Here is a 14,359-nt window from a genome sequence, read left to right on the forward strand (position 1 = left end):
ATCATAATCATGCGCAATAACGTGAACTGAAAGAGGTTAAAATAAGAAAACAACGAGTCGATATATCGATTATCTATGCACATAATTGTCGCGGTTATGTATACGTCAGCGATGCACTTGGGCTTGGTCGGTGGTAGCCGCAGTCAAGGCCGAAGGTCGAGAGTCGGCGCGGGGGCAGCAGCAGCTATATATGAGTGAATCGCTTCATCGCTTTCTTCCTGGGTCAATTGATTTCGACCTCGATAAGTTTCCCTCATTTTCTCGAATCGTCCTCTCGCGTGTGGCCATGTAGCTTGCACAGGTATTCGGTAAAAGTGCAAAAAAAGGAAAAAATAATAATGAGAGCAGCTTATTATCATGTATTGTGTAACATTGCGTGTGAAACGAGGTCATCGCGCCATTCTCTTACACACGGACACACGTTATTATGTGTATACTTGTGTAGAAAGAACGTCATCTTAATCGATTCAGACGCGCGCTGATATTATTATATAAGAGCACGTGTGTGCACGCGAGGCCTCTCGACTGTATTATACTGTTGTATATGTATAAAAGCACGGCGCGGACTGCCGCGATGATTCGAAATGGTATAGGTCACCGCGAGGTAAAAGAGAACCAATACGAAGATTGTACGCGCGTGCGATATAAGTACTGCACGTAGAGGCCGGAAAACAAAATGTCACACGTATATCGCGCGTGTGTCCCCTGACAATTCACTAATTGATTTGTCTTATCAATTGCTTTGACGCGTGCGAGTACACATTACAATAGACCGTACTATACTACGACGCAGATCGAAGCTAATTTCATTTTGTGAACGTTTCGTAGCGCCAGCGTCGTCTGACGCCTGCGAAATTTCTCGCAAGCTCTCGGACACCTAGTTCGAAAGTATCGCGCGTTGTACCGCTCATAGTAATTTTTCTCCTATTTTTATCGCGAGTCAAGCTTTTGGTAAAAAGCTCGTAGTTGACTGTGTGTTTGATCGTTGCGAGAATCGTCTGAGTTTCATTATATCGCGGAATCATCGCGGCCACCACGACGACGACGACGAACGACGATGATATATTATCGTTCAACGTAATTGTTGAAACATCTCTTCGTTGACGCTCTCGTTTTGCGCACATATCATCGTACACGTGTAAACAAAAAAAATGAAGCTACAAAACGATCGTCTGGCACGATCATCGCGCCGCACGAGCTAAGCAGAGCTCGCCGCGCGTATATAATGTATGTACGTTGGAAAATGCGTCGGATGTGCGCATCGCGGATAATAAACGCCGCGAGCTGTGCACTGCTGCACACACACTGCAGCGATCACGCGCTATAACGTGCAGCAGTAAATACAACGACAGATAGTGAGAATATAAGCGTCGGTGGTGGCGGCGGCGGCAGCGGCAGTGGTGGTAATAGTAGTTGTAGTAGTAGTAGTAGTAGTAGTAGTAGTAGCAGTAGTGGCCGCGAACTCGAGCTTGAAGCGACCTTGTCCTTGCCCCTGAGAAGAACTCGAGTTGTTGCCTTGAGCCACGGCCACCGCCGCCGCCGCCGACTGATCGATGCGCCGCGCGTTTATGTACGCTCGAGCTATATACATCGCGTACATGCATACACTGCACACAGCACAGCACGTATGCACAGCGAGTATAGCTTTAAGCTGCATCGCTCGAGCGAAGCGTCCACGGTATATCTATATCTCGTGCTTGCAATGAACTTTTGCGCTTTTATGCGCAAACATGATGAAACTTGGCTGATTTTTGAGCGATGACGATATGTATTTTGAGATGTCGCAAGCTTTTTCACGATCTTTTGAACGATCGTACAATTTCGTGCATCAATTTCGTTTGGAAGCGTAACTCTAACAACACCGATTCTTCAACGCGACGAACGATCTGTCTATTGCTTGCAAGCTCTCAACGTCATAATACACTACAAATGAATCGAACGACTTTGGGAAATTCCGTGGACATATTACGTACGCGTATATCGCAATCAGTCGTAACAGCTGTCTTAATGGACGAACGTCGATCATGTAAGCACACGGGTATGCGATGCATACGACGGCTCTCGAGACACCTACTACTTGATAAAAAAATCAACGGACGCACTCGTGAGAATAGCTGCCGCGCGTCTATATTGACAATTACGATATGCACTCGCGCTATTTGCTATCGCGAGCGTCTGCAGCTGACATTGAAAGGTCCAGGCTAGACACACACACACACACACACGCACACATATGTTGGCCGCGCATCGGTAACGCGTCACGTATGTATATAATCAGACGATCAAAACGCTCGCGCGCGCATATGGAAAGAGAGAAATAGGAAAAACTCGGAGTTGCGTAACGTAATTTATCTACCGTCGCGTGTGCTGCTATACACGTCGATACGATATATACGTATGCGCGCGTGAACGTTGATTACATATGATTTTCCAAGTCCTTTGATCGTCCTCGGGCTAATCCACGCGGAGCTTGGATTTGACTTTGTGCCGTTTATAATACATTGGAGCTTTGATGCTTTATGCGAGCTCGCGCGCGTGTACTTGTGAATTGTATAGACGCGAACATAGCGGAGACACGTGGATTTTCTCAAACGCTTGAGTTACCCGAGCAGAATTTTCACAAGATTTGAAATCGTTATGATATACTTTTTTTCTCTTTTATACCACCTCTGCTATATAGCGCGTGACGCGCTCGCGGCCGATTCAATGTCGAAGTGACGTGAGTCGCGCGCGTGTGTAGTGCGACTCGCTATTTTTCCCCCTTGTCTTCGACGAGCTGCGTGCTACACTCCACGCGATTCGAGTGGATGTATATAATAAGTAATCGATATCATTAATTAAAAAGTAAAAAAAGAGTTTTGATAGCTGGCAAATAACTTGTGCGCGTGTCTATCGCTTGCAACTCCCAATTACGTTATTTGATAGATTGTGCTTGCGACGATGATAGAATAAAAAAAGTTGCGCTCGCTCGGACGGACGGACGGACGGACGGACGCTCGGTTTTTACGGGTTTACCCCTGACACCAAACGCGAATATAGATGTTTCACATCAAAAAGAAAAGGAAAAGATGTCCGATATCAACGGGCTTTGAAAGCTTTTTTGAAATAGCTCGTAAGCATGACCGACAGTGAGAGAGAAAGCCACGTGCGATGGAATCACGCGTAGTAGTGCCTCGTACGTGGTCGCTACTATAATAGTCTATGTACACGTACTGTAATAGAAAATTTTTTACCTAATGTCATTGATACGATGAAATATGTTCAACACTGGATCGTTCAAATGAAATTCATACGAATTAATTATTTAAATAGTATATTATGATACTTATGACTCAAGTAGCCCATTCTTACCACGGCACTAGCAGCCTCGCTTCGCTCGGGTGCTAACCATGCCGTGCAATAATGGTTTGCTTAAGTCACGCGTATCTTAATATAATATTTACGCATCTCAAAAATATTATGTACTGCAATAGATATTGCAGTACTTTCGTTACAAGTAACACAAATGTTAGAAAAATAAAAAACTTCATTAAATTGAAAACGAAGGTAAGCGCGTTGAAAATTCCAGGTATTTCAAACCGGTTTTTCAGGTACGAAGTAGTTATTAAGCTACCGCTAGATGGTGCATGGCCAAAATCCCAAAAACCAAAAGAGAAAAGGCAAAGTTTTAATATAAAAAGAAAAGCAGGCCATCCAAGGCTCGTATGAAATTGGTTTTTTTTACTTTAATATTAATAAAATTACAGTTTCGAAAAAGAACAAACTTACTTAATAAAATAAAAAATGTATGTAGAACAAAAATGATGGTATCGCAAAAATTAGTAAATATGAGCTTTGAAACCTTTTTCTTAAAGAACATAACAATTCTTCTCGTAAAACTACATAGTATTTACTACAGTGTTCCTCTTTATGCACACTCGTTTTTATTTATTTGAAAATTTGAAAATATCGGTTCAAGGTCAAGCTTTTACGTATAGGTTAACTCACGTAATGTGTGTCTGTTTCGCGCGCTTCCGCGACATTTTGTATTTTTGTAATGTAATGTAATGCGGGCAAAGCTTTGTGCACGCGTGTAAATGTTGTTAATATTATATTATTATTTTGACAGAAACGACGATTGAGAACGATATTTCGTAATGACAGAAAATTGATCGTCTCTGATATACGATACGATCGTCGTGCCGAGAGAGTCAAAAAACGCGCGAGCGTCGATCGACGCTCGGCACGCAGATTTCTGACACTTTCTCGCGAGCGAAGCGGGCCGTGTGTACGCGCGCGTACCCAATATCAGTGTTTTGAGCCGTCGCGGCAATGCTTGCCAGCGCGCCCGCGAGCGGTTACAAAATATCTCGGAAGAAGAGCTATAGCGTTACTTTTTTTTATGTCAAGGTCAAAAAAGTACTGGGCTGGTCTTATTAAATTATACCTGTTGCACTCGTGCGCTAACGCTCTTGCAACTGCATCGATCGTTCACGTTTTTCTGTATACTTTTTTTTTATTCGTCTTAGTTCAGAGTAGGAAATAACATGAAGCTAGTCGCTCAAACAGGAAGTTCTTATTGCAACTATTGATGTATTAAGAGCCGCGCGCTAGGTGACTTTTCGTAAGCTTGCGTCGCGCGTTTTGTATAAACGATGTGCTTATAACATATAACGTAAGTATACGAATGTACATGCATGCGGAGCAGCGAGCTGTACGCGTCCGTGACCAGGTGACGTTGACCTTGTCCTTTCGAGCAGCGACTGCGTGCGCTGCTACAACGCGTTACACCGATTATCTACAAAGCTATATCATCTCTCGTGTTTTTCCTCCTCGTTGCTTCGCGCTGCTATAATACATATATAAATGCGCGTGCGATCGTACATTGTACACGTACGACGCAAGTTGAAAGTCGTCAGCCTGCGGGCATTTTCACGTACGTATAGCGCGCATAGCGAGATGATCGGCGCCGATACACTGAGAAAAAAAATTCATTGATTCAATGAAACGTTTAATTGAATACAATCTATGAAATAATTTCATTGAAATAATCTTTTTTTATTTCATCCAACAAAATATTTAATTGTTTTTACCAAAGTTTCATGAAAACAATTAAATATTTTGTTGGATGAATGAATTATTTCATAGATTGTATTCAATTAAACGTTTCATTGAATCAATGAATTTTTTTTCTCAGTGTACNAAAAAAAAAAAAAAAAAAGAAAAGAAAAATAAATCGTTTGCGCCTGCGACGACGATGATTGACCGAGAAACGCGTCGGCAAGGTTACTCAAACACTCCGAAGCGGCTTTCGTTACGTACACATCGAAAGCTCTATTATCATTCGCGAGTGCATTTTGAAACATCGCGGAAAACGAAAAAGAATTTTTTTTTCTTACCTGACCTTGAACTTGACCGGCTTTATGCTCGATGTATAGTAATTGAGTAATGCAACGTACATATGTGTGCAATTTAAAAGGAAGTTTTTTTCTCATTGACATTGCGAGCGAGTGTTTTTCATTATTTCATTCGTTAATTGACTTTCTTTAACCAGACATCTATTGTAATGCTCGGAGGGAAAATTATACTTTGAGATTTAGTTCACGTTTTTGGGCAAAATAATTATCTTGAGCAATCAATCGGAAACAGAAGAATTCAACAATTTTAAACAACTCGCGCAAACGTGTATTCGTCGTAATGACGCTTTTAGCACAATATGTAACTCATGTGGCATTGAGAAAATCGTAACTGAAGCTCCTCCTGTGTCCACGTGTGCTCAAAATTTTATTACCAAGTGTAGGCCACGCGATCGTCACGGTATTATCAGCTAAAAATTTTTGAAAAATATATCATTTCATCAGCCGTGATATCCTCGCGCAACTCCGGTGCGAGCACCGTGCGTCTTCTTTCGCGAAATAAAGCAAATATCATCAGCGATCGATTGAGGAACGATATCGCAAATATTCAGAGTGTCTAGCGTGCAGGTTTCCCGACTTTTCCGCTGATGTTTGGTACGAAAAAAAAAATAGTTATATAATAATTAACGTACGATAGGTCATTCAAAGTCGCAGCTGACTCAGACTCGCGGAGCGCACACAGCCCGAGACATTCATAATGCTCCCGCGAATATGCTGAATTCGCAACTATGTACACACACGCGCCAGCCAGCCTGCCACTGCCATCCTCTGCGTTCGGCGAGCACGTGCGATATACGCGCCCGCGAAAAATGTATACGTTATATCGAAATCTTGTGTGATTTACGCTTCGCGATAATAAAATGGAAAAACCTAATTGTCGAATTTCGATCGATCGTGCATTTGTTTATACACGTATCTCGAAACGTCAATGCGCCTGCGACCAGTGTGCAATTATCGCACCAAATTGCTCAAATTTAAACGCGCAACAGTGGCGTCTGCGGCAGTGCAGCTCGATGTCGACTTTGTACACGCGGGAAATAAACAAATTATCGCGAAGCGACAATTATTTCTCAAGTTCAAGCGTCAAGGCGCCTCTCGCGCATTGCGATCTCGTCTGTGTGTGCAAGCGTGTGTCTCATTTTTTTGTGTATGCAACACATGTAAGAATAAACACGTGTACGTACCGAGTATTGTACGTACACACGAATGTATAAAGGAAGGAAAAACATGTTTTTCCGGCCGGCTAAACCTTAAGCTTACTGGCGCACACGAGGCACGATTGCGTCACGTGGGTGGAATACATCGAGCTGCGCGATCGCGATACTCTTACCGTTTGAATTGTCGCGCGTGCTGTGACGCGACAACGCCATCCTCTATAGTACACACACACACACACACACACACACAGGCTCACTTAGTTTGGAATAATTTCGCGCCTGCTTGCGCGCGCAGCTAGCAGCTAGCTTTTTTTCGCAGCTCATCGTGTGCGTGTGTGCGCGCGATTTAACAAAGCTTTTTTGCGCTCGTTCGCGCTAGCGCATACGAAGCTGAAAATCAAAGCGAAGCGAAAAGAGTAATGACGGTCGGGTCAAAATGTTTGCAATGCACATGAGCTTTTATGTAAGTTTGTCGCGCGCGCGCGCGCTGCAGCGTACACACACATGCACACGACGTTGTACGTCTCTTTACTGTCGCGAGCGCGCGCAACGTTCAAGGTCGTTGCGATGTATGGCTCAGCATTGAAGCATGCGTATCGCGAGAGAGCTTGATTAATTTTTACTATTTTTTTTAGAACATTTCTGCCGTAGTTTCGAATATCGTGCACTCGATAAATCTTATATTATCATTTCTGTGAAAACGTATAACGCGCGCACGCTTATAATTGTAAAAAGAAGAAATTTCTGTCGAGTCGCGTCTTTGTCGTCTCGTGTAATATCGGCGTATGGGTATACGTATATTGCAAAAGACGCAATCCAAACTCGAGACGACGTCCGATAACGAGAAAGATTATTTCCAAGGACAAGGACGTTCGCAAGTAGCTACTTGTTTTTTCTCTCTCTCTCTCTCCCACTCACGAGCGCGCGCGATCGGTTGGTACTTAAGAATTATCGGCTTTAGATGATTTTTTTAACCCCAGTCTCGAGAAATTTTTTATCTTATTTACTTTGAAACTTGTAAATATATATTTTATTGTGCTTTTCGATGCAGGTCCAGTGATTCGTTTTCTGGCATTTTTTGATACCGACCAAATTGTTTTTTCTCCTCGATTATCTATTTTCATTTCTACCTCGTAGCAAAAGATCACCCGGATAAAAAGTATAAAAAATATAACATTTCGGTAAAATAAAAAAAGAATCGGATCGATCGGCGTGTGCGGCACGCACACACACTTTCACGAGCACGCGAGAATCTTCGCGCTCGACGCGATGACTGCGTGCGTTTCGTTAAGAACAAAAAGATAAATAATTATTATTGTCGTCAGCGATGAACTTGAACCGCTCGCGCGCCGATCACGAGCGCGCCAAAGGCAAAAGTATAATAATGAAATGCCTTGCGCGCGCGCGAGGCAGATAACTCGTGCGCCGCTCGCGAATCGTATGTACGTAGGTATGTGTAACATTTTCAGATTTGACTTTGGGTAAGCTCGACTTGCGTGTGTTGGTAAAATGTCGTGTATGCACCGAGCCGCCCGGCGTGACTTTGTCTTCGAGCTCGAGCTGCGCGGGTGTGTGTCAACGTTTGCGCGAGCTGCTCAGCTCTCTGAGCAAAAATTGTCATCGATTGTTGTGCCCAAAATCGCTCGTAGTGAGCTGTAAAAATGAAATAAAATGATGAAAAAACGTGGCGTCGAAATTTTGCCGAAGTTTTATAAATTTTTGGATCCTAAGCGATCCTTCCAAGGGCTCGACATGTTTAAGCGTGTGCGTTTGTGTGTATGTATATGAGCGCCTCGATTTGAGCTGGTAAGATCAAAGAATCGTTTACAATACTGCGAATAACGATTGTGAATCATCGATCGAATCTTCGAAACGAGAAGGTCATCATAATCATCGCATACACACATACACACTCACAATGTATATAAATCGCAACGACTCGAGTATCCGTGCGTGCGAGATATGCATACTCCGTTGAGAGATCAGACAAAAAGAGAACAAAAAGAGACACACGAGACGAGAAAGAAAGAGTGAGAGAGAAAGAGATAAAAAAACCGAGCACAGAAAGTAGCCGTCAACTTTCTAGATGCAGAATATGTATGTATAATATTCGGGCGGCTTCGGAGTCGAGGAGCGCGCGCGACGATGGGCGGAAGTCGCGCTGTTAGCCAGGCATGCCAAGGTTCCGAAAATTTCTCGCTCTAGCGTGTTATGAGGCGCGCGCGCGCGAATATGATTATTGGCACCGAAATACATGTATATCTGAGCGCCAAGCGGCGCAGATTTGAGCTACTAAGCGCACGTTACGTATTATACACAAAAAGGTGAGCCATCGAACGCGAGCAATATTGCTTCGTATCGTGCTTAGAGGCAAATTATATTATGCCAACGTATTTAACCTTCTTTTAACGGATGTGTACACATTGTTCTCGAAAATATTGGTAAATTATATGTATGGCGCGTACGTGTTATATTTTTGAACGTATTATATATAGATTATGCCGACGTTCTCATTTGAAACGAGCCCGGTATTTTTTCTCTCTCTCTCTCTGTTTTTCGTTGTTCATTCTGCTGCTACGTACATAATTTAATTAGCTCTTGGTTAGCTGTGCGTATCTCGGATGTACGTGAGCAGGCGAGCTTTGCTCGTATCACAACTTTACGACCTTGAACTCCTTGCCCTCTCTTCGATAAGTCTCAGGATCTATGTGGATAAGAATTACTACGCAAGTATCGGACCTCGTGGGAATGAGCCAATTGAAAATTAACGAGATAAAAGGCAATAAATACCTTCTCATTGGTGCACGCGCGCGCGTGGTTCAATACGGACTCATCATCTAGAGTCCTCTATATTATATTCGTTTCGCAATCTTTTTCACGATAATTTCTTCGCGACTTTTATCCTTCGATTTTTTTCGCACACAAAAAAAAAGAACGGATCGTTGAAAAAAAAATTCCAGCATAGACCGTATACCGGCCGAACTCGGACGCGCGCGGGTGACACCAACAGCGGCACGCTATTATGCATGTGTTATAACGCGTGAGTATGCATGACCTTGCGGCAGTTCTCGTAACCGTTGAAATAATAAAATATATATAATGCTTATATGGTTGTTGATATACTTCCAAGCGCGAGCTCGGCGAAAAAAAGGAACCGAGAAACGCGCGTTTATAAAGTGTAGAGCAGTGCGCGCGAGCGGCGCATATATAATATTACACATCATGCACGTGTATCGTAAAAACGCTTACGCTCACTGGTCGTCGTCGCGTCTCGAAACATGTCATATCTTTATGACAATGTTGCGAGCGTCATTTTTATTAATAGTTTTTCTTTTTGGCGCAATAATCAATCTCGGTGTTTAGTATCATGTCGAGGACCAGTTATAATTTGTAAAGCTCGTATGATGTGTGGTCTAAAATTCTCCAAAACTCGATATGCAGCAACGCGTTACAACGTATTTTTGGAAGTCGTAACTGGACAACGTGTTGCAAGATAAAATAATTTCTGACTATTATATGCAATTTGTTAACTTTTATATGCATACGAGATTCATTCATTATTTGTCATTTTTTAACACTTTTAATTGAGTACTCGATATACTTCGTGAATGATTCACTTAGTCTGCATACACGACCGATAATACTTTTCGTGCTATGCATCCTTATTGAGATTATAAGCATCAAATTTCTTTGTGGCCAGAGTAGTTGATGACGCGATGTTTTTAGTCAGCGGCGATTATCAAAAAGATCTCTCCACCGATTCATGTCTTCTATTTTGAAAATGTGTAATCCCAAGAAAACCCTATACTGACCAGATTCCGACCAGTTTACGGTGAAGTTTATGGGTAAAAATACTGGTATTGAATTTTCAGTTCCTGATCTTCTATATCACCCAAGTGGTCGATTTTCTACGAGGTAAATCACAATTTGGACTTGAATTTTGCAAAACGATTGACCTTTTTCAATCGCAGAATGTAAAGTTTATCAAAAGCCACGCAAGTCGCGTTTATAAAAAAATCGTTCATGAGCGATTCGAGATACTGCAGAGGTGACTCGAGTGTGACTGCAAGAATTTTTGCGTGACATCATCTTTCGTAATTCATGCGGAAAGAGTGAAGGTGCGCATGTGTGTGCATACGTTATGATATCGGTTTGTTTCAAAAAATGTTTCAATTCGTCGCTCACTGACCCTTGGATCATTTGGTTATCTTGCCAAATTATAATCCTCATCATGCTTTGTCATTTATCATCTGACTAATTTACCATTTATCGATTAAATTTAATTATTCATTAAGCTCTACAATTTTTCATATTTAGAAACATGGTATTTATAATAAAATTATATGATTTTAACATTTGATTTCAGAATTGATCTGATATAACAGTGTAACACATAAAAAAATCTCCACATATTAACCGATAAAATATTCCGATACAAGTAGAAAAAATTTAAATTAATTGACTTACTGATAGGTGAAGTCTAATGAACTATGGAACATGGCGGCCCCCAAAATGGCGGCGTAAACTTGAAAATATAGATATAAAATCGATAAATTTTTCCCCATTAGTAACATCAATTGAATTTTCACTTATAACAAATCGAATCGTAAAGATTAAAAAAAATCGGATTTCTATTAGATTAATTACATTGCCCCAACAATGTATTTTATTCACATCGGTAATTACAGAGCTACGCAAATTCATACACTCACTTTTTTCTTTTAATCGATATTATATTTACATTCTCTGCACTCGATCAGTCAATTTAAAATCACTGCTCATGGTCATTGAGATACATCGAGGACAAATGACAGTCTATTGATACTCGCAAGTACACACAAATACAAACGCACATTTGCTTTTACTCACCAACAGCTTCTAGGGGAGATTGCAGAAAAATAAAAGAAAGAGAGAGAAAAAAATTGTTATTTTTTTCACTGTTGGGTAAATTTACCTCGTGTATACATGCGCTCGGCGAGCGATAATATCCGCGTATGTGCTAATTTGCACTGGCGCATTGATAAGAGCTTTGATCACAGGCTGTCGACTCTCACTCTCTTTCTCATTCACTGCTGCTGGGGCACTTGTGTGCGTGTGCACGCGATACATCAAGCATCGCGAGATTACACTGAAAAAAATTTTTCATCTCAACACGTTCAGCAAATTAGTTAAAAACTTCACTTCACTTCAATCATGGTTGATACTTTTATTTATTTGGTTTTTTTTCTTAAAAACTAAGTCAACATACATCATTTATTAATATAAAACGTTTAAAATTATACGTATATATGTAAGCGATACAGTGTTTTCTTTCAACATGAAAATTAAAATCTTTAATGTTCCGAATACATTCGCCGTTTTTGACAAAATTAAAATTATACATTTAATTCATAGATCATGAGTGTGAGTGGTGCACTCTATCGATATGGATTTTGACATGTTTTTTTGTTTTATATTTTTTCCCGCATATATTGCATGGATAAATGATACCATTGTGAACAACATTCTTGTGATGTTTGATACTTGACATATGTTTGAATTCTTTCCTACATACATCACATGCATGGGTAATACCAGAGTGCACTGAATCGATGTGATTTTGAAGATAAGAATTTCTTTGGAATACTTGTTGGCATATTATGCATGTATGTCCAATACCGTAATGTACGGCATTGGCGTGATGTCTAACAGTATCTTTCCTTGAGAATGTACTTTGGCATATATCACATGTATATCTGATACCATTGTGCACCTCATTTATGTGATTTTGGAGATTTATTTTTTGCGCGAATTTCTTTCCGCAAGTACCACATAAATGTTTGGTGTGAATTTTACGTTTTTTTATTTTGTTAAACATTTTTACAATTCTTCTCTTTTTATTTGTCTGGCTGACTTCACAATCCGTAATCAAATTTATTTCTCTTTTCACTCTGCCCATAGTTTCTATTTTGACAATTTTTTGAGTCTTATTGTCATCTTGATTCTGGAAATGATCGTCAATTTTTTTAAATACTAATGAATTTGTCACGGGCTTGACGTCTTTGCATTCACATTCAATTTTAATCTGATCGAATTCAGCTTCCCGATTTTCGTTATACTCTTTACGCGTCTGTAAAGAAATATTTTTTTTACTGTTATTAATGTTTGCTATATCAATCGCATATAAATTGTTAGTTCTTACTGTGTATTCTTGAGGAATTCTAGATTGAACATTTTTAACATCAGGGCCCTTGCCAATTATACTGTAACCATTTTCAATAGGTGACATATCGATAGGTTCTTTTTTTATTCTGTGAATGATTTCCATTATATTAGGTATTATGTAGATATACTTTTATTATCTTATTTGCAGATTGAAAATTACCTAACAGCACAATTGAATAAGTTGCTCGACTTCATTTTTCTTACTCAGAATCTTGTTAAAGATTAATCTTCCAATTATGGTATCTATAACAAACTAATCAAATTCAATTGAATAACATTTCCAAATCATGATATGAAAATCGGAAGAAATGAATGTAAACATAGAAAAATCAGCAGAAACTGTCGTATATGATTGAGACAAAATCGGAAATTATGAAGAGAAGTGCTGACATGCTCGTGCTACCACACACACACACACACACACACACACACACACACACACACACACACACACACACACACACACACACACACATGCTAATAAACATCACGCATCTAAAAAGTTGAGCAGCTCGCGACTTATCACTGACGCACATTAATACGGCGAGCAGCTATGCATATCTTAGCACTGCTGGCAGTTGGTTTGGTAAAATTTTAAACTGACTTCTAAAAACTTTTGCCGACGCTAACGTCTGACTCGGGCGACATAATGTAGGTGCACTTAGTACTGCGCCTGTCTGTATTACTAGATTCTTACATGTAATCAAAGTAGGGTCATTGAAGGTTACGTTTGACACACAGTAATACGTGTTTTACCCTAAACGTCAAAATCTACGAGACAAAGAAAACGCAATTAAACAAAGTAAAAAGGCATGTCTATGGCCACGCGAGACGAAGGTTCGCATATTGCCAAAGCTTTTAGAACTCGAGTTACCACGCACTTGTATCAACTATAGTTGTATCCTGCACAAAGTAACAATCACAATCGATTTCGAGTTTGATACACTGCTCGACTGATGCTGGAACACTGGACAATCGCACATATACGACTAACAGGCTACATATACGATGAGCAGCTCGCGACTCGGCTGCTGTAACAGATATACACGTAATAACGCAAGTACGCACGATCGCCCAGTTGTTTACACGTAAGTTCAAGATTGGCCGTTACCGCGTGAATGCTGAAAATCCGACGTGCTGCTATTACTGCGATCTGACTTCGTTTAGTACAGTGAAATGTTCGTCCTAGCAGAATGGTAAAGTCTTGTTTTGAGTTTATATGTCTATTTTGAAGTGAAATTTTTATTTTAACCGCGAGAGGGCAGGTACTTCACGAGCTCGGTAGCCTGCTTGGTAGAACTTTTTAAAAGTGTGCACTTTATTGGTTAAAATAGATATAAAAACTTTAATGACTTACATACTTTGCTTCTTATTTATCTAGTAAAATTAAAAAAAATTAATTCCGAGTAACAATCATCTTCAACGACGTAGTATAATAAACTTGAGAAAGACTTCGTAATACTCTCGTATGGATTTGTCGTTGAATTTATTAATGTCCTTGAACCTCTATCTATCATGAGTAGAATAGAAGGACATACACAACATCGGGCGTTAACAACCGCATATATAATAATGTCAAAATATTAAACACACGTATAAACT

The 14,359-nt window shown here is 40.4% G+C and overlaps 1 protein-coding gene across 2 annotated transcripts; it reads right to left on the reverse strand.

The window, feature by feature from the left end:
• Positions 1-11,512: 11,512 nt before the first annotated feature.
• On the reverse strand, positions 11,513-13,922 carry LOC106656143 (zinc finger protein 616-like). Of its 2 annotated transcripts, none has more exons than XM_023461633.1 (4): positions 13,869-13,922; positions 12,918-13,010; positions 12,735-12,843; positions 11,513-12,662 (listed from the first exon to the last, which is right to left on the reverse strand). In XM_023461633.1, the coding sequence occupies exons 2-4, from the start codon at positions 12,950-12,952 to the stop codon at positions 11,949-11,951; spliced, it is 858 nt and encodes a 285-aa protein (XP_023317401.1). In that variant the 5' UTR covers positions 12,953-13,010; positions 13,869-13,922; the 3' UTR covers positions 11,513-11,948. The 2 variants fall into 2 exon arrangements, with proteins under 2 accessions (XP_023317401.1, XP_014232319.1); XM_014376833.2 differs by lacking the exon at positions 13,869-13,922 and adding an exon at positions 13,639-13,848 and having other exon boundaries at positions 11,532-12,662.
• Between the last annotated feature and the right edge of the window lie 437 nt (positions 13,923-14,359).

Source organism: Trichogramma pretiosum, unplaced genomic scaffold (genome assembly GCF_000599845.2).
Source record: "Trichogramma pretiosum strain Unisexual culture from Peru unplaced genomic scaffold, Tpre_2.0 scaffold4, whole genome shotgun sequence".
Lineage (NCBI taxonomy): Eukaryota > Metazoa > Arthropoda > Insecta > Hymenoptera > Trichogrammatidae > Trichogramma > Trichogramma pretiosum.